This window comes from Nematostella vectensis, chromosome 15 (genome assembly GCF_932526225.1).
Source record: "Nematostella vectensis chromosome 15, jaNemVect1.1, whole genome shotgun sequence".
Taxonomy (NCBI): Eukaryota; Metazoa; Cnidaria; class Anthozoa; order Actiniaria; family Edwardsiidae; genus Nematostella; species Nematostella vectensis.
In genome coordinates, this window is record NC_064048.1 from 1,144,891 (window position 1) to 1,172,123 (window position 27,233).

Below are 27,233 nucleotides of genomic sequence, written 5' to 3' on the forward strand. Positions count from 1 at the left end.
GAAATGTAATTTTTATAAGTATTATAGGGCTAGGGGATTTAAAATTTTCCGCATAGTTGAATGAGCCCTTGTTATTTTTCAGCGGTATTGGTAGCACAGTTGTGTCCCGCACACCAAATACCCGAAAAGGCTCACGGGTATCCACGCGAGGTAAGCTTCACAAGAAAAACTTCTTTCGACTCGAATAACTATGGTAAGTCCGTCTTTGTTGCTCGTGTAACGCTAACCTTCATTTGTATAACTGTTGTTCAATGTGTTTTCTAGGCTTCTGGTGGGTTTAATCCTCCACCCAGCTCTGTACCGGTTAGCTACCCTGGGCCGCCGCCGGCCATGTATGCGGTAAGTGTTGGATTTCGTGCCTTATTCCTTGTTTGTTCTTTTAGGTAATTCTTCCATAGAGATTATTTGTCATACTGAGAAAATCTGTGCATCTGAGGCGAGAAATGTAGAGAAAAGATAATTAAAATGTACCAAAAAAATGGGATAATCTTTTGACACAACAACGGATGTTACAGATTTCTCTCTTTGAAGCTGATCTTTTCGTACTGAAAATGGGTATGACAAATTCAAATTCAATTATAAAGTTTATAATATTTATTTGAAATGTCTATATGAGCTAATAATGCCTTTTAACATGCTAACTGTATGTAGTGGAATGTCAAATATCCATACATAGACTAATAGAACCAGACGAAAACATAACAAACATCAGCTTTTTGAATATTTTTATTACTTCCTTGAACTACTCTAGAATCCTTTTTTTTATGCACACAATAAAACAGCTTTTAAACCTGTCTCTTTTCCACATAACTTTATACTTTATAGTTCTTTATGAAATAACAGGAAAAATGTTGCTTGTTTAGTAACAGTTTAGTAGGGTTCTAAATAGTGGCCAGCTGCCGGTGATAGCTGGCTGTTTTCTGGTCTTTGCTGACTCTTTTTGTCTTTTTTTCCCCTTTATATTTCGAGTATGCAGGCTTTTTTCCCAAAATCTAGAAAGCCGGCAAAATCTAGCAGATTTGAAAAGGTTATTTTGAACCCTGGTTAGTGTTCTTCCCAGTTTTTGTTTCATAACCACCCTCTCTCTCTCTCTTTTCCAGGTTCCAGGAATGCCGATGCCACCTGCTTACCCTGGAATGCCCACATACCCACCACAACCCATGCAGTTTCTGCCCGGCACTTTACCAGGAATGCCACCACCACCCATGTTTGCCCAAATGATGGCACCACAGGCGATGACGTTCCAGCCAATGCCTGTCTCAGCCACAGCTCCGCTAGGTGAGTCTCCTACACCCAATTCATATCTTGCCAAATCTAACATTCACTCTGATGTTGCACTGAATGCGTTGCCAAGAACAGGTTGTGAGTAGTAAAAGTTGACTGGATGAGGGTGTTTGATTCAAAACATCAAAGCACAACTTACACTCTGCTGAACTTACTGTAGATGTCTAACTGTTCATGTGCCCAATCCCAACAATTGATTTGGCGTACCTTAAGATACATACCAAGGCTGGAAGGATGCCATGAGCACTTTTTTTTTCGCGTAGAATTAGAAATAATTTTTCCTTGAGTTTTGAAAACGTCGGTGTTTGTTTGGGAGATTCTAGAGCAGATGTGAAGCACTTAAAATGTGGGTGTTTGTTTGGGGAATTCTAGAGCAGATGTGAAGCACTTAATTTGCTGCCCCATGCTCCACTGATCTGCTCTCAAATTCTCCCAAACAAAAACACCTCTGTTTCCAAAACTCAACGAAGGAACGCAAAGGATATTTTATTTCTGAATTGAAAATGTAGGTTTGAAGAAACTATTGGTGGGTTTGTGGTAAAATTTGTATCTTTTCAACATGTCTTTCTGAAAGGTTGTGTTGTAATTATAGTCACCCAGGGGTTAACTGTGTTGTTATTAGTCACCCAGGGGTTAACTGTGTTGTTATTAGTCACTCAGGGGTTAACTGTGTTGTTATTAGTCACCCAGGGGTTAACTGTGTTGTTATTAGTCACCCAAGGGTTAACTGTGTTGTTATTAGTCACCCAGGGATTAACTGTGTTGTTATAAGTCACCCAGGGGTTAACTGTGTTGTTATAAGTCACCCAGGGGTTAACTGTGTTGTTATTAGTCACCCAGGGGTTAACTGTGTTGTTATTAGTCACCCAGGGATTAACTGTGTTGTTATTAGTCACCCAGGGGTTAACTGTGTTTGTATTAGTCACCCAGGGATTAACTGTGTTGTTATTAGTCACCCAGGGGTTAACTCAAGCTACAAGCAGTCCAGTTGTGGCTGCCAGGACCCCATCACAAGATTCAGATATGACTTCCTCAGTGCAGACCCCAGAGCAATCAAAGCCAGAGGAGGAAAAAAAACCTAAGCCAAAGAAGAAAAAAGTCCCTAAGGTATAAAATTCATTGCAGTTGGTACTATCAGGCTGGTTGTATTACTTCAGGACAACATAATTATTGCAAATTAAAGGGTTTCTACACACAATTAATAGAGGGGTCAAATGAGTAAATATATGGAAGAAATGACAATAAAAATTTAGTTATAATAGCAGGTAATTGGCAGAAATAGTTATTTTTTGTGTTCATTTTACGTCATTGTTGTATCTCCAGAAAAAGACCCCCTGGACAGAGCACAAAGCTCCAGATGGGCGGACATATTTCTACAACAATGACAGCAAAGTGTCAACATGGCAGAAGCCAGATGAACTTAAGACTCCTTCTGAGGTAACTACAAATACTGTAACTCCACTTTTAGCAAAGACATTATCCCTATTGAACAGTCGGTGATATCATCATGATGCTGATATTCATAATATACAAATGGTTTCAGATTATTCGCAGGTGCGCATTATACACACGTAAATACGGTACCCAATTTCTACTATGCAAAGGTTAAAGTTAGGGACAGTAACATTTGAAACTCTATTTTTAAAAATGCTATCAAATAATTTAATTCAGTTAAAAAAACATTGGAACTCGCTTGGTTTACAAAACAGTCAAATTATTGAAAACAAATTCAATGAAAACCGAATATTTACTATATGTGAGCTCATTCTGACCCAAGGTTTTATTTTGTGTTTTTGAATTTTGAACTTTCTGACTAGAAACTGGACCTGATCAGTGCATTGCAATCTACAGTATGAATATCTTTAGCACTATATCACAGATCAGATCCCCCAAAACATTTTCTGGTCTCATTTTGTTGTAAGAAAAATATATAACAGTACAATTAACATTTTCAAACTTGCTCACATGCCCTCTGCCTTGTTGTTGTTTGGTGTTTTCAAGCATTGCTTTAGAATTAAAATGCATGTGTGCTGTTTACTGTATTCTACCTGAAGAAGGCATGCTTTGTCCAACATCATACTGTGGTTTTGTTGACATTATTTGTAATTATACTGTTTGATACAGATCATTCTGGATTCATTCCCTTGGAAAGAACACAAAGCTGATTCTGGGCGTGTCTACTATCATAACACGGAAACAAAGGAGTCTATATGGACAGAGCCCAAGGAACTCACAGAGTTGAAAGGTACATTTCTCCACATAGCGTTATGATCTGTAAGGTACATTACTCTACATAGTATTGTGATCTGTAAGGTACATTACTCTACATAGTATTGTGATCTGTGAGGTACATTACTCTACATAGTATTGTGATCTGTAAGGTACATTACTCTACATAGTATTGTGATCTGTGAGGTACATTACTCTACATAGTATTGTGATCTGTAAGGTACATTTCTCTACATAGTATTGTGATCTGTAAGGTACATTACTCCACATAGTATTATGATCTGTAAGGTACATTACTCTACATAGTATTATGATCTGTAAGATACATTACTCCACATAGTATTATGCTCTGTTAGGTACATTACTCTACATAGTATTGTGATCTGTAAGGTACATTACTCTACATAGTATTGTGATCTGTAAGGTACATTACTCTACATAGTATTGTGATCTGTAAGGTACATTACTCTACATAGTATTGTGATCTGTAAGGTACATTACTCTACATAGTATTGCGATCTGTAAGGTACATTACTCTACATAGTATTATGATCTGTAAGGTACATTACTCTACATAGTATTATGATCTGTAAGGTACATTACTCTACATAGTATTGTGATCTGTAAGGTACATTACTCTACATAGTATTGTGATCTGTAAGGTACATTACTCTACATAACATCATGATCTGTAAGGTACATTACTCTACATAACATCATGATCTGAAAGTTAAACTGTACATAGAATTAATATAGCATTTAAACAAACTGGCCTAAGGCAAAAGCAGGGGGAGATTATCTTGGCGGAATAGCAATAAGCATGATAATCTGATTATTTTTTCTTTTAGAAAAAATCAAGGCAGAGGCAGAAGCTGAAAAGTAAGTAAATAGAATTCAACTTGAGGTTCTAGTATAAAATGACCACTCCTTTTTATATCATTTTTTTCATTCATTGTCATGGTAACATTTTCTAGAAAATATTTCTGGTAAAACAACAATTTTCATGTCCATGAATTGATATGAGAAAGAAAAAAAAATTATTTTTTGCTGAAAACTAATGCTGGCCTGTTGTCAGCCATGAGTGCAACGGTGAAGAAGGTTAATAAACTGGTTAGTTGCTGGCAAATGTTTATTTGCATAAAATGCTTGTTTAAAATGTGTCCCCATACTGACATGTATTTACCAAGGAAGGTTTTGAAAAGTTAACCAACCATGATTCAAGAATCATTTGAACTATTTCCATGGCATCCAGATTTAGATATTTCTCCAATATGCTGAAGGTCACTAAATAATTTGTTTGCCATGCTGATATGAAGGTGACTTGCACTAAAAAATAATCCCGTGTTTTCAATGTCAAACTTGCACACACTCCTGCCTTTAGCTGCAAAATACAGAATTCGTATTCTGTCCTTGAAAACCTTGAAAGTGCTTGAATTTTAAAATTTGAAATACAAGGTCTGGAAAGTGCTTGAATTTTTAGTAACAGTCCTTGAAAAATATTTTATTTAAGGAACAAAAGTGAAGCTTATTTGTATGTAGATTCACTGCAAATTCCAGCCAAATGGTTTGCTAGCAATTGCTATATATCATTTTGGTCTGAGTTCTGTAGTTTATGTAATCTGTTTTAAAAGCGGGAAAATAAGTGGCTAGCGTGTACAGGTTTTTGGCAAGATATCATTCTCTCGGATTTTCAAAACGGCCTTTTTGCCGTCTCTGAACTATTTCTCTGACCATTTGGCCTCCCTACAAGCTTGATGGGCTGGATGTGTTCTTCTTACAGCGCCTAGCTCTGGAAGCTTTTTAAAATGCAGTTGACATGCTGTCAGGATAGACTTGAAAGAGGCTTCTCTGTAAATTGCCAGTTGATGGTTGAAACCCTGAATAAAGAAGCTCAGAAGCTCCAAAAGTTATTCACAATTGTAACAGTCATCGATAGGCTTGCTAAACTAGATATAGAAGTAAGGTTCTGCTCAATATCATGAATACTAGAGAAGGGCCAAGGAGAAGATTTTTGGCATTAGTAAAAAGGCCAAGAAGAAACTGTAGAAAGGGCACTATTAGGCTCCTCACTAAGTCAAATGCACTGCGAAGCTGTGAAAGAAGAGGAAGGGAAGTTTGAGAATCTCACAAATAGTTTGAAATCTGTAGTTGAACATTTGTTTGAAATCACTGTTTGATTAAATCACTGTTTGATTATCAGTTGCTCACAAGTGAGTCATGATGCTTGTATATGTTTCAAAGAGTCCAATTGTCATCTGTTTCTGTTTTGAACTTGGAAAAAACGTTGGCCCTTTATTGTCTCTATAATTTTTTTTCTTTATACTAGTCCTTAAATATCTACAAAAAGTCCTTAAAAGTCCTTGAATTTGATTTGAGGAAAATTGTACGACCCCTGAAATAACAACAACATAAAGCAACATATCACCTCATACACTTCAGCCAAAAGATTTCGTTGTCAGAAATTTTCATTGAAAGATTAAATTGTTCTTTTCTTTGATCTCTGGTGTGATGGGCACAGCCATTTCGTGTTTATTTTAGGTTGAATTAGCCAGTCAATAATTTTCTTGATTTGTGCAAGCCGCCTATTGAGATGGCATCAGGAGACTAGGGACCTCAGTTTACACATAAAAGTGTAATGTGCTGTTTAGTGTTATAATAAGTAACATGTGCTACTCCTTATTTCTTGCATCACAGTCAAGAGGAGGGAGAGGAATCAGAAGAAGAAGAAGAGGAGGAAAAGCCGGCCACTCAGAATGAAGCCAAACAAGATACTTCAGCAACGAACACTCAAGCTGTGCCCTCTGCAAGGTAGGCAGTACGACATGGTAGGAATGGAAGGATTCCACAGAGATAGATATCCATTATGATAAACAACAGGAACCCATCACTAGTAGTGTACAACTGTGATATATTTACATGGAGTTAGATACCAGGATCCTTACAATATATACCATTTACAAAATAACACTCCTAGTGATTGGCTCCTGTGAATCCCTATAATCTATGCCAAAACAAAATATAAACAACTAGATAACAATTATTATTGCTAACGTTTGGTGGATGTTAATTGTGTGTTGTTGTGTTTCAGTGCTGTCAATACTAGTGAGATACCAGCAGCGACTGTTGTGGAGAAAAAGGACTACATTTATGCAACAAAGGACGAGGCCAAGCAAGCCTTTAAAGAGTTACTAAAGGAAAAGGTATGTATTCAAGTCACACATTAATTATGTTTTAGAATTTTGCCTTATGTGAACAGCCAAAACAGTCAGCATTCCGGACCAAGCAATGCTTTTACCTTGTAGGAAGTGAGGCCGTCAGCCAATTCTTTTGTCTTGTGGTCGACTGAGACAATTCTGGCCATGTTCTGGTTGATACTCTTTCCTTCGCCTATCTATATGCAATTTTGCATTACTATTTGCCTTTGTACTTATTCATTTGTGTAAATGGTCCATCAGATGTATTTTTCTGATCCAGCTATCACTTCACTATTTAAACAGGAGGTTTCCCCCGCTGCATCATGGGATACGGCCATGCGCCTTATTGTAAATGATCCCAGGTATGGGGCACTGAAAAAGATGAACGAAAAGAAACAGGCATTCAATGAATACAAAACACAGCGAGCCAATGAAGAAAAGGTATGGATTCACCTTTGAACTGCGATACAGAAAACTCTACTTTTCTCAGGGGAAGACTATTTGAATTCTTTTGTAGCTATATGAAAGAAGAAATCTATTGCATGTAGGCACACAGATGTGTGGAAGAATATTTTAATTTAATGTAGTATGGAAAACTATAGGAGTTATATGTAAGCTTCGTCACTTTATAAGTCAGCAAGTTCTGAAAACAGTATACAACTGCCTGGTCTATCCTTACCTTCACTATGCTAATATTATTTGGGCAAATAATTACCAATCACGGCTCGACAAAATATTTAAACTGCAAAAGAAACTAGCTCGAATAATGACCTTTTCAGATCACCTCACTCCATCAAAACCACTTTTCAAATCATTAAATATTTTAAACATATACGAAATAAATGACATTCTTATTGGCTGCTTCACGTACAAGCTTACAACTAAAAATCTGCCAAAGTACTTTGATAACTTCTATGCATATGTACATACTATTCATCACCATAATACAAGGGGGCGCGGAAAATTGCTGCAACCCCTCAGTAGATCAAATTATGGCAAATTATCCACTAGGAATAAAGTATCCACAATTTGGAATACTATTTCTGATTCAATAAAATGTTGTTATTCCTTAAGGCTATTTAAAAAGCAATACAAAAATTACATTTTAGAGTGTAAAAAGTTTTTTTTTCTTTTCTGCTTGATTGGCATATGTGCTGTGATACAAGAGAACTTAAACTTATTTGTCATGAAATTATACGCTTGTACATGTAGCTAATTTGATACCTTTAATGAAAATATATATGATCCTTATAGAAAGGTGGACTACTTGTTAAAGCCTGTTAGGGTTTGTTTAGTCCTCCTACCAATTGTAATAAGAATATATGTATATGACAACAATCATAATTATGGTAAATAAATAAAACAAAACAAAACAAAGCTTAACAGTGGGTTTCCATCATTAGGAGGAGCACAGAAGAAAAGCCAAGAAGGCACGAGAGGACTTGCGGGTTTTCCTTGAGAACAACCGTCGCATGCACTCCTCTGTGCGCTGGCGCCGAGCCTGTGACATGTTTGAGGGTGTCCCTGAGTGGGAAGCAGTGCATGATAGGGACCGCAAAGATGTGTTTGATGATGTGGTCTTCTTCCTGGCTAAGCGAGAGAAGGAGGAGGAGAAGGAACTCCGTGCTAAGAACCGCAAGACTATGCTGGAGGTGTATAACAGCATGCCAAATATCACCTACAGAACTTTATGGGCTGAGGTCAGCTTCAAATTAATGTCAACCCTACTATTTTAACACTGAGAATTCTTCCTTGCCATTTTTTGCACTGTAAATCTTATAATGGATAATATGGAATATATTTAGACCGTTAAAGCATCTAATTTTTTTCACACCTTTTCAATAAGCATTTACTGTTGTTTCTTCCATTGCACCCACCATTGCTTCCATAAAGCCTTACATCAAAGCGGCAATGCCAACAGGTTACTTCCGGCCTGATGTAAATGAAAAATGCTAATTTTTTTTCAAAATTGTAAAAGCAGTGTGTCTATTGGAAGTTTCTTTGAGGATGCGACTGATAATTTAGAGCAGGTGGTCTGTCAGATAGAGCAGATTCAAATAGATTCGTTGGTCTTTTGTCCGTTGAATTTTCTGTGGACCCTGAAGTAAACTGATGACAATGGCGCTTCAATCACATCCATGTTTTTTTCATGTTGCTCCAGGCCCTGCAAATGATCAAAGACCACCCCACATATGGAGAAGATGAGGAGATCCAGAACATCAACCGCGAAGACATGCTGATAGCATATGAGGACCACATCCGGGCACTAGAGCAGGACCAGGAGGAAGAGAAGCTGCGTGAGAAGAACAGGACGAGGCGACAGCAGCGCAAGAACAGGGATGGGTTCCTGGTAAGTCTGCACCCTCCATCCCTAAGGGATCTTAATCGACCCCGTCTGTGTAAAAAGATCAAACACCATACCTCCTCCCAAGATATCACAATTGACCCCTCTTCCCCTGAGAGTTCTTGACCCCCCCCCCCCCCCCCAAGGGAAACCTGGTAACCTGGGGGAAAACGTTTCGATCCAGGGTGAGTGCCAACAACCTCAAAAACCTGGCCTGGTGCTTAGTTGCGAGCAGCATCTTTTTTGTAATCCTAAGAGTTTCTGCTAATGATAGAGTAGACTGTACCTCGTTGGTTCGTCTCTTCTAGATTCCCCTCTAAATGAGATCCATCCAGGGATATGTAGGAAAGGACAAGTACGGAAATGTTGCCTGTGTCTCAAATCCTGGCCTGACACTTATTTGTTGTAGTTTTTACTTGACGAGCTCCATAAGAAGGGTAAACTACACTCGATGTCGCTGTGGTGTGACCTCTACCCTACCATCGGCTCAGATGTGCGCTTTTCTAACCTTCTGGGTCAGCCAGGGTCAACACCCCTAGACTTGTTCAAGTTCTATGTGGAAGATCTGAAGGCCCGCTATGTTGACGAGAAGAAAATCATTAAGGAAATTCTCAAGGTAATGATCTCGTAGGTGGTATTCATATAATGTGAATAACATTACTATCACTAAAATGTCTTCTGTTGTTTTGAAGGATTGTAACATTACCACACTCATGCCTTCTGTTGATTTGTAGGATTGTAACATTACCACACTCATGCCTTCTGTTGTTTTGAAGGATTGTAACATTACCACACTCATGCCTTCTGTTGTTTTGAAGGATTGTAACATTACCACACTCATGCCTTCTGTTGATTTGTAGGATTGTAACATTACCACACTCATGCCTTCTGTTGTTTTGTAGGATTGTAACATTACCACACTCATGCCTTCTGTTGTTTTGTAGGATTGTAACATTACCACACTCATGCCTTCTGTTGTTTTGAAGGATTGTAACATTACCACACTCATGCCTTCTGTTGTTTTGTAGGATTGTAACATTACCACACTCATGCCTTCTGTTGTTTTGTAGGATTGTAACATTACCACACTCATGCCTTCTGTTGTTTTGAAGGATTGTAACATTACCACACTCATGCCTTCTGTTGTTTTGTAGGATTGTAACATTACCACACTCATGCCTTCTGTTGATTTGTAGGATTGTAACATTACCACACTAATGTCGTCTGTTGTTTTGTAGGATTGTAACATTACCACACTAATGCCTTCTGTTGTTTTGTAGGATTGTAACATTACCACACTCATGCCTTCTGTTGTTTTGTAGGATTGTAACATTACCACACTAATGCCTTCTATTGATTTGTAGGATTGTAACATTACCACACTCATGCCTTCTGTTGTTTTGTAGGATTGTAACATTACCACACTCATGCCTTCTGTTGTTTTGTAGGATTGTAACATTACCACACTCATGTCTTCTGTTGTTTTGTAGGATTGTAACATTACCACACTCATGTCTTCTGTTGATTTGTAGGATTGTAACATTACCACACTAATGCCTTCTATTGATTTGTAGGATTGTAACATTACCACACTCATGCCTTCTGTTGATTTGAAGGATTGTAACATTACCACACTCATGTCTTCTGTTGTTTTGTAGGATTGTAACATTACCACACTCATGCCTTCTGTTGTTTTATAGGATTGTAACATTACCACACTCATGTCTTCTGTTGTTTTGTAGGATTGTAACATTACCACACTCATGCCTTCTGTTGATTTGTAGGATTGTAACATTACCACACTCATGCCTTCTGTTGATTTGTAGGATTGTAACATTACCACACTCATGCCTTCTGTTGATTTGTAGGATTGTAACATTACCACACTCATGCCTTCTGTTGATTTGTAGGATTGTAACATTACCACACTCATGCCTTCTGTTGTTTTGTAGGATTGTAACATTACCACACTCATGCCTTCTGTTGTTTTGTAGGATTGTAACATTACCACACTCATGCCTTCTGTTGATTTGTAGGATTGTAACATTACCACACTAATGTCGTCTGTTGTTTTGTAGGATTGTAACATTACCACACTAATGTCGTCTGTTGATTTGTAGGATTGTAACATTACCACACTAATGTCGTCTGTTGTTTTGTAGGATTGTAACATTACCACACTAATGTCGTCTGTTGTTTTGTAGGATTGTAACATTACCACACTAATGTCGTCTGTTGTTTTGTAGGATTGTAACATTACCACACTAATGTCGTCTGTTGTTTTGTAGGATTGTAACATTACCACACTAATGTCGTCTGTTGTTTTGTAGGATTGTAACATTACCACACTAATGTCGTCTGTTGTTTTGTAGGATTGTAACATTACCACACTTATGTCTTCTGTTGTTTTGTAGGATTGTAACATTACCACACTAATGTCGTCTGTTGATTTGTAGGATTGTAACATTACCACACTAATGTCGTCTGTTGTTTTGTAGGATTGTAACATTACCACACTCATGCCTTCTGTTGATTTGTAGGATTGTAACATTACCACACTCATGCCTTCTGTTGTTTTGTAGGATTGTAACATTACCACACTCATGCCTTCTGTTGATTTGTAGGATTGTAACATTACCACACTCATGCCTTCTGTTGTTTTGTAGGATTGTAACATTACCACACTCATGCCTTCTGTTGTTTTGTAGGATTGTAACATTACCACACTCATGTCTTCTGTTGTTTTGTAGGATTGTAACATTACCACACTCATGCCTTCTGTTGTTTTGTAGGATTTTAACATTACCACACTAATGCCTTCTGTTGTTTTGTAGGATTGTAACATTACCACACTCATGCCTTCTGTTGATTTGAAGGATTGTAACATTACCACACTCATGTCTTCTGTTGTTTTGTAGGATTGTAACATTACCACACTCATGCCTTCTGTTGTTTTGTAGGATTGTAACATTACCACACTAATGTCGTCTGTTGTTTTGTAGGATTGTAACATTACCACACTAATGCCTTCTGTTGTTTTGAAGGATTGTAACATTACCACACTAATGTCGTCTGTTGTTTTGTAGGATTGTAACATTACCACACTCATGTCTTTTGTTGATTTGTAGGATTGTAACATTACCACACTCATGCCTTCTGTTCATTTGTAGGATTGTAACATTACCACACTCATGCCTTCTGTTGGTTTGTAGGATTGTAACATTACCACACTCATGCCTTCTGTTGTTTTGTAGGATTGTAACATTACCACACTAATGTCGTCTGTTGTTTTGTAGGATTGTAACATTACCACACTCATGTCTTCTGTTGTTTTGTAGGATTGTAACATTACCACACTCATGCCTTCTGTTGTTTTGTAGGATTGTAACATTACCACACTCATGCCTTCTGTTGTTTTGTAGGATTGTAACATTACCACACTCATGCCTTCTGTTGATTTGTAGGATTGTAACATTACCACACTAATGTCGTCTGTTGTTTTGTAGGATTGTAACATTACCACACTCATGTCTTTTGTTGATTTGTAGGATTGTAACATTACCACACTCATGCCTTTTGTTCATTTGTAGGATTGTAACATTACCACACTCATGCCTTCTGTTGGTTTGTAGGATTGTAACATTACCACACTCATGCCTTCTGTTGTTTTGTAGGATTGTAACATTACCACACCAATGTTGTCTGTTGTTTTGTAGGATTGTAACATTACCACACTAATGTTGTCTGTTGTTTTGTAGGATTGTAACATTACCACACTCATGCCTTCTGTTGATTTGTAGGATTGTAACATTACCACACTCATGCCTTCTGTTGATTTGTAGGATTGTAACATTACCACACTCATGCCTTCTGTTGTTTTGTAGGATTGTAACATTACCACACTCATGCCTTCTGTTGATTTGTAGGATTGTAACATTACCACACTCATGCCTTCTGTTGATTTGTAGGATTGTAACATTACCACACTCATGCCTTCTGTTGTTTTGTAGGATTGTAACATTACCACACTCATGCCTTCTGTTGATTTGTAGGATTGTAACATTACCACACTAATGTCTTTTGTTGATTTGTAGGATTGTAACATTACCACACTCATGCCTTTTGTTCATTTGTAGGATTGTAACATTACCACACTCATGCCTTCTGTTGGTTTGTAGGATTGTAACATTACCACACTCATGCCTTCTGTTGTTTTGTAGGATTTTAACATTACCACACTAATGTCGTCTGTTGTTTTGTAGGATTGTAACATTACCACACTCATGTCTTCTGTTGTTTTGTAGGATTGTAACATTACCACACTCATGCCTTCTGTTGTTTTGTAGGATTGTAACATTACCACACTCATGCCTTCTGTTGTTTTGTAGGATTGTAACATTACCACACTCATGCCTTCTGTTGATTTGTAGGATTGTAACATTACCACACTCATGCCTTCTGTTGATTTGTAGGATTGTAACATTACTGTTGACACAGACAGCAGCTTCAGCGACTTTAGTGAACTGGTGCAGTGTGATAAACGAAGCGCGACCCTAGACCCTGGTAACATCAAGATGGCCTTCAACCATGTAAGACTACTTGGCCATTCAATACATTAGATCATTTCTCCATCGCTCCAATCATGTTGGAAATCTCAGCCATTTCACGCATTTTATACATTACATTGTCGTTATATCCCTTCAGTCATGTTGGACTACCTAGCCATCCTGCTCCTTCATTGGGTTGGTTGGGTTGGGTTTAGGGTTGTCTGCGTATGATCTGCGTGTCTTCCAAATGTGGAGCTAATGAGATAGCCATGTTTACTTGTGTAACACATTTCCAAGTATGCTGAGTTACTCTTTAATAGTTTTTTTACTCCCAACGGTTAAAGAGTTAATCACGAGTATTACCGAGTTACTTCCCAGTATTGTTGAGTTAACTCTTATTACAAAAAAAGTTCTTCCCGAGTGTTAATGAGCTGACCATGTATTCTTGTTCCCAGTTGATTGAAAAAGCAGAAGCGCGAGAGAAAGAACGCCAAAAAAAGGAGGAGAAAGAGGTGAGATATGTTTAGTAGAATTCCTGAGCAATCTGAATGCTTCGAAAAGTGCCTTTCATTGTCACAATGGCATTTTTCCCCAATTTTATCAATGGCTTTTGGACATTGTTAATGTTGGACACCCTTTTACCTAGAAGTATAGTACAACCCCTTTGTAGTATCTGACCAAAGTTTTCGCTTGCCTCTACAGCAACGACGAAAAGAGAGTGCATTCAAGCAAATGTTGAAAGCGTTCTCTCCTGCCTTGGAGGCGACTAGCTCGTGGGAGGAGGTAAGGCATATGTCAGTCAGTAATAGGCAACTTGTACTCCTGTTTTGGTGATTGGCCTACCTGGTACAGTGGAACCCTGTTAATACCGACACCCTCGGGACTTTCATAAGTGTCCATAAAAGACGTCAAAAATGCATATTAAACACTCAGAACTCATGCTACAGCAACACAACATGCTTCATATTGAAATTTTAATCTTTAAAACTCGTGTATCAAGTAACATTTGGATAAAGTACTTCTGCGAACTAGTGACATGTTCCGGTTATTTCTTTATTACTCAAATTCATAGCAATATTTCTAAAAACAACAACAACAGAACAGGATAACTACTCTTTTCCTCAATGGTCCTTGCGATTGCCAATTTCAACTCAATTATTCTAACTGAATCCGTTATACTGTAATTAAACAAAGGTTGTGAAAACTCTGCTCAGAAGGCATTTTCTACACTCTGACTTTGCCTAGTTTATAGTCTGGTAGATTAACTTAGCTTTGTGAGTGTTCTACACAGCACTGTTTACTGTGTTCTGTTTTATCTTTTAGCATACTTGATGTGTCTATTTGCTTAAAAGCATTAGGTTTAGAAAAGCTTGATAATATCCAATTAGAACTCGAGAAATGCCTTATTAAAAGTGTGTCAATCTCCTGAAAGTGTGAGTATCGAAATTCTTTTTGCCGGCAACCGGGGTTATATTTGTATAAAAAATGTCTTTCGGGCCACATAAAAGTGCCCGTTGTCCGTATTAACAGGTGTTCATAAAAAGCGGGTTAAATTATAAGAGATACTTTTTTTGGGACTTTGAATACTGTCCAGAAAAACAGGGTGTCCGTATTGAGCGGGTGTCCGTAGAGCGGGGTACCACTGTATTAATAAATAATATCAATAAACTGATTGAGTCAGAACACTGGAAAAACCCTTCCTCCCTCCTTATGTTAAAATTAAGATGAAAATCTGAATTCCGTATTTAGGTTAGGCGAGAGTTCGGGCATTGCACTCTTATATAGGCTAGAGCACATTTGATTCAAACCTGAAAACCTCAATTCAAAGAATTAAAAAGATCGCTTGCAACAGCATTATGCGGATTTCACTAATTGTGAGGCAGGAGACATTTCACAATAAGGCTAGAAATACACATACTTTATTTGCTGACTACAGTAACAGTATAAACGCAAACTTGCGATGTTTTTTTCTGTTTATTTTATCCAGACGGACAAAGTATCATAAGTCCAATGATCTCCAATGATGTACTTGCCCACATGTTTTAGGTGCGAGAGCGCTGTGAAGCAGACAGCTCGTTCAGCGCGATTACCTTAGAGGCTGACCGGATTCGCATCTTCCAGGAGTATCTCGCCTCATTAGAGGTAACCATACTTGCTATTGATGATGATCTTAGTTTGGCAGTTTGGCCTTGTTGCATGATGCTGTGTGATGTTGTTGGATAGTGTTGTTGTGTTGAATGCTCTTTGTTATAACGTTTACGATGTTTCTTTTCATGTCTTGCTGATTTATGAAGGAGATTACAAAATAATGTTTAGTAACAGACCCATATTTCTGTCTTTGTAGGCATGCTCCCACCACCATTCATCCAAATCGCACAAGAAAAGCAAAAAGACAAAGAAGCACCGGAAAAGGTCTCGCTCACCCACTCCAGACAGCGGGGTAAGATCACTGGCCGTCTATTCTTGACATGCTAGAGGGCGCTATACAAATCAATCATATACTTTAGTCCTTTATTTATTTGAATCTCAGGTCAAGCACTCATCTGTCTGTAGTAAAACGTCTTTCAATTTCAAGACCATGTTGTTTAAGTTGTACTAATTCTATTAACCTATAACCCGAAGTACTTCTTTGAAAAAAGAGATAGCATCTTTTTTCAAAGGAGGGCCATTTCTGTGGAATACTTGAGCATAACCCTTGTCTTCAGTGTTGTCGTTTATCCTATAGGCACTATGTATTAACTTATGGACTTGCTCAAAATTGTCACTTATCGTCTTGGCGTGGTTGTGTCACTTCAATGGCTTCCCGAGAAGAAATTTCCAGGCTCAAACTTTGTATCAGTGAACCTGATTGACTTGGATTGTGTTGTTTTCCTTTGAACCAACGCAACGCTTGTTGTCATGTATTACATCAAGACAGCAATGTCTTTTTTGTGTCGACAAAAAACTTAACCTTCTAGTTGTGATTCCTAGCGAGAGAATCAAACCAGGGAATCAACCCACAGAGTCAAAATTTTTGCATTAGAGCAATAATAACATTATCTTATCAAGTATTATTTAAGTTATCCTTTTGTAAATTCCGCTATCTCTTCTTTCAGGAGTCATCACACTCGGATGAGGATACAAGTCGGGATAGAAACCGTGAAAAGGAGAACGATCGAGAAAGAGAAAAAGAACGTGAAAAGGAGAAGGAAAAAGAAGAGAGGGACAAAGAAAGAGAAAAAGAGAAAGAAAAGGAGAAAGAGAGAGAAAAGGAGAAAGAGAGAGAACGGGAGAAAGAGAGAGATAGAGATAAGTCTTCACACAAAAAGAGGAGGCATAAGAGGTCAAGGTCACGGTCTAGAAGTGCATCCACAGCCTCTGAATCCGGTAAGCTCACCCCTCTAATCTGTACACCAGGAAAAATTAAACAGTAAGTTTACCCCTCTAATCTTAACACCAGGCAGAATTAGACAGTAAGTTTACCCCTCTAATCTGTACACCAGGCAGCTTGAGACAGTAAGTTCACCCCTCTAGCTCGGTGTTTATCACGCCGTAGTTTCGCCTTCTAGCAAGCTCTCTCCAGTTTGGGGCGCCTGAGGCTTACCCTGTCTCTGGAGGGGGTGCACGCTGGGACCGCTTTGCTAAAGGGTCACCCCTGCTTTTACTAGTCGCACTTACTCTTCCTCCCTATTCATTTCCCTCTACCGTTTGTATGCTAGAGGGTCACCCCTGCTTTTACTAGTCGCACTTACTTTTCCTCCCTATTCATTTCCCTCTACCGTTTGTATGCTAGAGGGTCACCCCTGCTTTTACTAGTCGCACTTACTTTTCCTCCCTATTCATTTCCCTCTACCGTTTGTATGCTAGAGGGTCACCCCTGCTTTTACTAGTCACACTTACTTTTCCTCCCTATTCATTTCCCTCTACCGTTTGTATGCTAGAGGGTCACCCCTGCTTTTACTAGTTGCACTTACTTTTCCTCCCTATTCATTTCCCTCTACCGTTTGTATGCTAGAGGGTCACCCCTGCTTTTACTAGTCGCACTTACTTTTCCTCCCTATTCATTTCCCTCTACCGTTTGTATGCTAGAGGGTCACCCCTGCTTTTACTAGTCGCACTTACTTTTCCTCCCTATTCATTTCCCTGTATCGTTTGTATGCTAGAGGGTCACCCCTGCTTTTACTAGTCGCACTTACTTTTCCTCCCTATTCATTTCCCTCTACCGTTTGTATGCTAGAGGGTCACCCCTGCTTTTACTAGTCACACTTACTTTTCCTCCCTATTCATTTCCCTCTACCGTTTGTATGCTAGAGGGTCACCCCTGCTTTTACTAGTCGCACTTACTTTTCCTCCCTATTCATTTCCCTCTACCGTTTGTATGCTAGAGGGTCACCCCTGCTTTTACTAGTCGCACTTACTTTTCCCCCCTATTCATTTCCCTCTACCGTTTGTATGCTAGAGGGTCACCCCTGCTTTTACTAGTCGCACTTACTTTTCCTTCCTATACATTTCCCTCTACCTTTTGTATGCTAGAGGGTCACCCCTGCTTTTACTAGTCGCACTTACTTTTCCTCCCTATTCATTTCCCTCTACCGTTTGTATGCTAGAGGGTCACCCCTGCTTTTACTAGTCGCACTTACTTTTCCTCCTTATTCATTTCCCTCTACCGTTTGTATGCTAGAGGGTCACCCCTGCTTTTACTAGTCGCACTTACTTTTCCTCCCTATTCATTTCCCTCTACCGTTTGTATGCTAGAGGGTCACCCCTGCTTTTACTAGTCGCACTTACTTTTCCTCCCTATTCATTTCCCTCTACCGTTTGTATGCTAGAGGGTCACCCCTGCTTTTACTAGTCGCACTTACTTTTCCTCCCTATTCATTTCCCTGTATCGTTTGTATGGTAGAGGGTCACCCCTGCTTTTACTAGTCGCACTTACTTTTCCTCCCTATACATTTCCCTCTACCGTTTGTATGCTAGAGGGTCACCCCTGCTTTTACTAGTCGCACTTACTTTTCCTCCCTATTCATTTCCCTCTACCGTTTGTATGCTAGAGGGTCACCCCTGCTTTTACTAGTCGCACTTACTTTTCCTCCCTATTCATTTCCCTCTACCGTTTGTATGCTAGAGGGTCACCCCTGCTTTTACTAGTCGCACTTACTCTTCCTCCCTATTCATTTCCCTCTACAGTTTGTATGCTGGAGGGTCACCCCTTTTTTTACTAGTCGCACTTACTTTTCCTCCCTATTCATTTCCCTCTACCGTTTGTATGCTAGAGGGTCACCCCTGCTTTTACTAGTCGCACTTACTCTTCCTCCCTATTCATTTCCCTCTACCATTTGTATGCTAGAGGGTCACCCCTGCTTTTACTAGTCGCACTTACTTTTCCTCCCTATTCATTTCCCTCTACCGTTTGTATGCTAGAGGGTCACCCCTGCTTTTACTAGTCACACTTTATTTTCCTCCCTATTCATTTCCCTCTACCGTTTGTATGCTAGAGGGTCACCCCTGCTTTTACTAGTCGCACTTTATTTTCCTCCCTATTCATTTCCCTCTACCGTTTGTATGCTAGAGGGTCACCCCTGCTTTTACTAGTCGCACTTACTTTTCCTCCCTATTCATTTCCCTGTATCGTTTGTATGCTGGAGGGTCACCCCTTTTTTTACTAGTCGCACTTACTTTTCCTCCCTATTCATTTCCCTCTACCGTTTGTATGCTAGAGGGTCACCCCTGCTTTTACTAGTCGCACTTTATTTTCCTCCCTATTCATTTCCCTCTACCGTTTGTATGCTAGAGGGTCACCCCTGCTTTTACTAGTCGCACTTACTTTTCCTCCCTATTCATTTCCCTCTACCGTTTGTATGCTAGAGGGTCACCCCTGCTTTTACTAGTCGCACTTTATTTTCCTCCCTATTCATTTCCCTCTACCGTTTGTATGCTAGAGGGTCACCCCTGCTTTTACTAGTCGCACTTACTTTTCCTCCCTATTCATTTCCCTGTATCGTTTGTATGGTAGAGGGTCACCCCTGCTTTTACTAGTCACACTTACTTTTCCTCCCTATTCATTTCCCTCTACCGTTTGTATGCTAGAGGGTCACCCCTGCTTTTACTAGTCACACTTACTTTTCCTCCCTATTCATTTCCCTCTACCGTTTGTATGCTAGAGGGTCACCCCTGCTTTTACTAGTCGCACTTTATTTTCCTCCCTATTCATTTCCCTCTACCGTTTGTATGCTAGAGGGTCACCCCTGCTTTTACTAGTCGCACTTACTTTTCCTCCCTATTCATTTCCCTGTATCGTTTGTATGCTGGAGGGTCACCCCTTTTTTTACTAGTCGCACTTACTTTTCCTCCCTATTCATTTCCTTCTACCGTTTGTATGCTAGAGGGTCACCCCTGCTTTTACTAGTCGCACTTTATTTTCCTCCCTATTCATTTCCCTCTACCGTTTGTATGCTAGAGGGTCACCCCTGCTTTTACTAGTCGCACTTACTTTTCCTCCCTATTCATTTCCCTCTACCGTTTGTATGCTAGAGGGTCACCCCTGCTTTTACTAGTCGCACTTTATTTTCCTCCCTATTCATTTCCCTCTACCGTTTGTATGCTAGAGGGTCACCCCTGCTTTTACTAGTCGCACTTACTTTTCCTCCCTATTCATTTCCCTGTATCGTTTGTATGGTAGAGGGTCACCCCTGCTTTTACTAGTCACACTTACTTTTCCTCCCTATTCATTTCCCTCTACCGTTTGTATGCTAGAGGGTCACCCCTGCTTTTACTAGTCACACTTACTTTTCCTCCCTATTCATTTCCCTCTACCGTTTGTATGCTAGAGGGTCACCCCTGCTTTTACTAGTCGCACTTACTTTTCCTCCCTATTCATTTCCCTCTACCGTTTGTATGCTAGAGGGTCACCCCTGCTTTTACTAGTCGCACTTACTTTTCCTCCCTATTCATTTCCCTCTACCGTTTGTATGCTAGTGGGTCACCCCTGCTTTTACTAGTTGCACTTACTTTTCCTCCCTATTCATTTCCCTCTACCGTTTGTGTGCTGGAGGGTCACCCCTGCTTTTACTAGTCGCACTTACTTTTCCTCCCTATTCATTTCCCTCTACCATTTGTATGCTAGAGGGTCACCCCTGCTTTTACTAGTCGCACTTACTTTTCCTCCCTATTCATTTCCCTCTACCGTTTGTGTGCTGGAGGGTCACCCCTGCTTTTACTAGTCGCACTTACTTTTCCTCCCTATTCATTTCCCTCTACCGTTTGTATGCTAGAGGGTCACCCCTGCTTTTACTAGTCGCACTTACTTTTCCTCCCTATTCATTTCCCTTTACCGTTTGTGTGCTAGAGGGTCACCCCTGCTTTTACTAGTCGCACTTACTTTTCCTCCCTATTCATTTCCCTCTACCGTTTGTATGCTAGAGGGTCACCCCTGCTTTTACTAGTCGCACTTACTTTTCCTCCCTATACATTTCCCTCTACCGTTTGTGTGCTAGAGGGTCACCCCTGATTTTACTAGTCGCACTTACTTTTCCTCCCTATTCATTTCCCTCTACCGTTTGTATGCTAGAGGGTCACCCCTGCTTTTACTAGTCGCACTTACTTTTCCTCCCTATTCATTTCCCTCTACCGTTTGTGTGCTAGAAGGTCACCCCTGCTTTTACTAGTCGCACTTACTTTTCCTCCCTATACATTTCCCTCTACCGTTTGTATGCTAGAGGGTCACCCCTGCTTTTACTAGTCGCACTTACTTTTCCTCCCTATTCATTTCCCTCTACCGTTTGTATGCTAGAGGGTCACCCCTGCTTTTACTAGTCGCACTTACTTTTTCTCCCTATACATTTCCCTCTACCGTTTGTATGCTAGAGGGTCACCCCTGCTTTTACTAGTCGCACTTACTTTTCCTCCCTATTCATTTCCCTCTACCGTTTGTATGCTAGAGGGTCACCCCTGCTTTTACTAGTCGCACTTACTTTTCCTCCCTATTCATTTCCCTCTACCGTTTGTATGCTAGAGGGTCACCCCTGCTTTTACTAGTCGCACTTACTTTTCCTCCCTATACATTTCCCTCTACCGTTTGTATGCTAGAGGGTCACCCCTGCTTTTACTAGTCGCACTTACTTTTCCTCCCTATACATTTCCCTCTACCGTTTGTATGCTAGAGGGTCACCCCTGCTTTTACTAGCCGCACTTTTCCTCCCTTTACATTTCCCTCTTGTATGCTGGAGGTGCGACCTTCTAGCGATTCGGTCTCGGCGCCGGAGTCGTCCTCACCTTGAGGACTGAGTTATGGGAAGAGAACAGGGGGTACTGCTATGGTACTCCTATATAGTATGTGCTTTGTGCAAGTGAGTTTGTTCCCGGATAGCTCTTTCTAGGGTCAGCTTTTATTTGGACCTGGCTTGGTAGTGTCGTCTGGGCGAAGGCAGGCTCCCCCATAACTTATCTGAGCACAATGGGACCAGTGAGAATATAGTACTATAGTGCGAATATAAGGCAAAACTCATTAAAATATCGATCATTCGCTCTTTTGTCGTAGTAAGTGGCTCCTATCGTCTGATCGCCTGTGGTCTCAGCGTGCTCTTACCTAATGCATGCCCGCTATTTATTAATTAATTAATTCATTTATTAATTTTCCCACCCGCCCACCTCAGCTTTGTCATTTCCGCTATCGCTGGGCTAGCCAGGCTCCCCTATAACTTATCTGAGCCTAATGGGACCAGTGAGAATATAGTACCTTTGTGTGTCAGCAGTTTTCAATCAAGTGCCAATTCTGTTTTTACTTATGACATATTAACCCCACAGCAGTTTTCCCTCAAGTGTCCATTCTGTTTTTACTTATGACATATTAACCCCACAGCAGTTTTCCCTCAAGTGTCCATTCTGTTTACACTTGTTGCATATTCACGCCCTCGGCAGTTTTCCATCAAGTGTCCATTCATTGCATATTGTGTGATTGCCTGGTTAAAAAACTAAAGTAACTTGTTTATCCCAGATGCCGAAAAAGAGAGTAGTTCCAGGCGGAAAAAACACAAGAAGGTGGGGGCCACTGGCGATTATTTGTCTAACTTAATATTCGAAGCATCAACACATACTCTGTTTTGTATCGTATTATTCTGATTAGCTAACATTCCTGTTTTCTTATTTTACAGAAATCAAAGAAAAAGCGACATCATTCTGTAAGTTATGCAATAAAAGAAATTGTCAGATCAGAGCCATAGATGATTCAATATGGAGCAAGTAACACGACAGTTCTAATCTGAACAACAAATGGGACGCCTCTTTGAATGTTTATTTGAGCCCTAAATCCATTTTCCCATTTCCATAGCTTTTGCCCTCAGACCATAAATCCAATTTCACATTTCCATAGCTTTTGCCCTCAGAGCTTTAAATCCATTTTCTCATATCCTCAGCCTCACCCTCCGAGCCCTAAACCCATTTTCTCATATCCTTAGCCTTCGGCCTTCGAGCCCTAAATCCATTTACTCATATCCTTAGCCTTCGGCCTCCAAACCCTAAATCCATTTACTCATATCCTTAGCCTTCGGCCTCCAAACCCTAAATCCATTTTCTCATATCCTTAGCCTTCGGCCTCCGAGCCCTAAATCCATTTTCTCATATCCTTAGCCTTCGGCCTCCGAGTCCGACTCTGAAAAGCGTCCCAAGGGCAAGGAGAAGAGTCGCAAAGACGCGGATGACAGTGACCAAGAGCGTGACAGAAGTAAGCGTGACAAGAAAGACCGCAAGGAGAAGCGTGACCGAAGGAGTAAAGAGAGGAGCAAAGATGAGAGCAAGGAGGAGAGGAGGCGGTCTAAGGAGAGGGAGAATTCCCCGGATGCCAAGAAGGGCAAGGATAAGGTGCCGTGACAAACCTTTTATTATCAAGATCAATATGTAATCTCCCTTTACCGCAATACTAGCTCATGATAAATGTGTGGAGAATTATTGATTTGATCTGCCATAGAATCCTCTGTCTGTAGATAACAACTCAAATTTCATGTTTTCTAAGGGGTTTGGAGATTTGATAAGTTATTAGAGCTCTCCATGGTCTAATATCCTCTATAGATAAGAGCATGTAATATAGGAGCAATTGATATTTCTCTGTGTGAGTTGTGGAGGGCTCATGTAATAACACATACTGAATTTATTCTATTCGAGCTGGTCGACTCCACGGTTGTACAAAAATGTACGTCTCAGTATGTATTTGCCTTTAACTGGCTCTAGTTCTTCTAGTTGAGTATTCGGTATTTGAGCTTATTGTAAATTGCTGTACTTTATAAGGCAATAAAAGATTTCTATGGCAAGCGCTAGTGTTTTAAGAGACACCAATATTCTTAACTCACTCGTGCAATATTCGCACCTTATCCATGCCTTCGCACCTCAATCGTGTCATTTTCGTACCTCATTTGTGTCATTTCCGTACCTCATTCGTGCCATATTCGTACCTCGTTCGTACCATATTTGTACCTTATTCGTGCCATTTTCGTAACTCATTCGTGCCATTTTCGAACTCATTCGTTCCATTATCGTAACTCATTCGTGCCACATTCGTAACTCCTTCGTAACCCATTCGTGACATGTCCGTGACCCATTCGTGCCGACAGAGCAAAAAAATGTCAAGTTTTTCCAAAATAAGGTCTGGTTAACTTCGGTAAGCTTGAATTTTTGCATATAGGTTCCTTGTGTTATGTAACCTAAATATCAAAAAGTTTTTTTTTTCTAATGGATTCGTCTTCGAGATATGAGGCTTGAAGTGCAAATTTCACATGTTCAAAGTATGAATTCTCCTCGTTTTTAGGGGAAAGTCGGGCTCTGATCAGAAATTAAGCCAAATTTGCTCGCTTATATCTAAATTTCATATCTCCTTAATTACTTTAAAGTTTGGAATTAAGCTTTTGGTCAGAGGAACTCCATATATGCGGAATCTTGAGCTTATATATTGAGAATTGGAAAATTTCATGCCATTTTTTTTTTTTTTTGCTCTGTCATTCGTGCCTCGTAAGCACCGCCATCCCTCTAAGTACTACCGAAAATACGGTAACCATGTGGTAAGATGCTCGTCACCACATCACTGTCATATCATAACTGTAGCGTGAAGTTATGATGCTTGAAGTTAAAATAACGGACCTTATAATTTTTGCTTTCATTGATTAATTATGAATTAGTCCACCCATTGACAAGAAGCTCATACAAGGTGGATTCCCTGTGAAATCTTTCGCGTACAAGGAACCTCGTATAGAGAGAGTGGTTTTTATAAACCTATGCAACAAAGTGTGATAGTCAGAATGTAGTAGTCAATCCAGAACAGAAACAAGCAAAGAAACTCAGAGTGTATTAGTCATAGATGAGTATTGTGCGAAGTGTATTCCGCGGGGTTATGAAAAACACCCTCATGGACAACAATAGGCCCTAACTAATCTTGTATTGGACAAAAGGTTGTCAGCTCAAACGACGCATGGCAAATGGCAGTTCCGTGACCGAAAGGAGCTCATGGGTAGTAATTATTTTAAAATATGTACCATCGTAGCCATATTATAACCTCAGAGACTGCAAGCAAGCAGAACTAGATGTCGGAAGAGATACTGAATAACCCAGGGCGCAAATTAACATGAATATTAGCACATGCATGATGGTAGCAAACCATGAGCACGTGACCAGTGTACCACGTGATCACGCGTGATAACACTGCACTTGACATTGAAAATGCGGGGCTCCTGTGGTGGGTAGAAATGGTTTCTTATTTCATGTTTTTGTTATTTTATAGGAAAACTCGGACTCTGGATCAAGCGACAGTGAAACTGAGCTCGAGAATCGTCGACGTGCCTTGCTGAAAGAACTAGAAGTAGCAAACGCGCGTTAGGGATGATATGCGTATTTTTTTATCGACAAACTGGCTCGAAATGACCTAAGTAAATAGCCGCCTTTATTTGAATAGCTGATACTAAGCTTAAACGTCGTACTATCTATGAGCCATATTCAATGCAAATACATACAAATAAATATAAACGATTGACTTGAATCGTTTGCATGTATTTGCATTGAATATGGCTCATAGATAGTAAACCTAAATATCCTAAACCTAATGGCATTGTATTGACTACGGCTCATGGATAATGAGACGTTTGAACTTAGCCTGATAAGAGCTTTACCCCGGTGTAAGAACCATTTCCAGATGACATTTTTGTATTTAGCTTTGTTTTCATTACGATTCGTTCTACCCAACAAAAGAAGCTTTGTATCCTAATTCGTGCGCATACACAGGTTCTAAAGCCTCGTGCAAACTGCGCCAGCACCTGCCAGCATTGCTGGCGATTTTTCGCTTGACTGACTATAGGACAAAGGAAATGTCAAAATGGGAAATGGACTTTCTGACATTTCCTTTGTCTTGTGGTCAGTCAAGCAAGAATTCGCCAGCAATGGTGGCCGGTGCTGGCACAGTTTGCACGGGGCTTTATACCGCGGTAGAGCCCGAATTAGATTGATAAGATTGACACGTAATGGAATTTCAGCTAAGTAGAGCATGAAAGCTACTCTACAAAACAATGAAGCCATAGATTAAATGGTCGTGCGCCAGGGTCGCATTATCGTGCCAATAGAAAAGTTCGTCTGATAATGCGACGTTAGCACGCCGTTAATTGAGCACAAAATTGACGAGAAGCACGACACCACGTTTTCTGTGGAACAGCTCTTTGGTTCTCGTTCGGCTACGCCTTGTAATCTAGGCCTAAATGGACTAAAAATGTAACTTTGTAGCAAGTGTGAAGACTGCGAGCCCTGTCTTGCAAATCTTCTGAAATATACCATTTTAAACCTTGATGACGGTGCCTGTTGTCGGTTCGAGACAACTCCTTTTGCAAGATATAGTATTGACAGTACACGCTAGTCTTGACATTACACGCTATAGCTTCACATTACACGCTAGAGTCTTCACAATACACGCTAGTCTTGACATTACACGCTATAGTCTTCACATTACACGCTAGAGTTGATGTTACACGCTATAGTCTTCACATTACACGCTAGAGTCTTCACATTACACGCTAGGGTCTTCACAATACACGCTAGAGTCTTGACATTACACGCTATAGTCTTCACATTACACGCTAGAGTCTTGACATTACCGCTATAGTCTTCAGATTACACGCTATAGTCTTCAGATTACACACTAGAGTCTTCAGATTACGCGCTAGAGTCTTGACATTACACGCTAGAGTCTTGGCATAACACGCTAGAGTCTTTACATTACACGCTAGATTCTTCACATTACACGCTAGAGTTGATATTACACGACAGTCTGCTTGTACTACGCTAAAAAATCAACTTGGGATCGCTGTTTTACAAACTCATCATTTTACCGATGGCGATATCACAAGCTCCCATTAACTATTTTTAGATCATGTAAATCATATTATTTTATATATGTAGTGCATGCTATGGATAAGAAAAACATTTAACATTTGTTTATGACCCTAATGAGCCTCAAACATAAAAATTGACGCGAAATCCCTGTGTCGATTACATCATATTCGCAATGACGGGCCATTTGAAGCCCAAATCCAGGGGGGTGGTCTAATCTTCCCCCGAATTGATTCAAACTTAAAACCAATCGAGGTGTAAGGTCCTCTGGGGAGCACTTCAAACTGGCAAAGTTTAAACCAG

The 27,233-nt window shown here is 39.9% G+C and overlaps 1 protein-coding gene across 1 annotated transcript; it reads left to right on the forward strand.

Moving 5' to 3' along the window:
• The first annotated feature begins 92 nt into the window (after nt 1–92).
• Nucleotides 93–27,077, forward strand: LOC5501634 (pre-mRNA-processing factor 40 homolog B). Its single transcript, XM_048722563.1, has 23 exons — nt 93–193; nt 265–339; nt 1,101–1,278; nt 2,237–2,391; nt 2,608–2,721; nt 3,409–3,529; nt 4,362–4,392; nt 6,208–6,321; nt 6,602–6,713; nt 7,011–7,148; nt 8,111–8,407; nt 8,869–9,057; nt 9,461–9,667; nt 13,524–13,640; nt 14,054–14,110; nt 14,301–14,381; nt 15,645–15,740; nt 15,943–16,038; nt 16,694–16,964; nt 22,570–22,613; nt 22,727–22,753; nt 23,202–23,432; nt 25,339–27,077. The coding sequence occupies exons 1-23, from the start codon at nt 191–193 to the stop codon at nt 25,432–25,434; spliced, it is 2,850 nt and encodes a 949-aa protein (XP_048578520.1). The 5' UTR covers nt 93–190; the 3' UTR covers nt 25,435–27,077.
• The last annotated feature ends 156 nt before the right edge of the window (nt 27,078–27,233 follow it).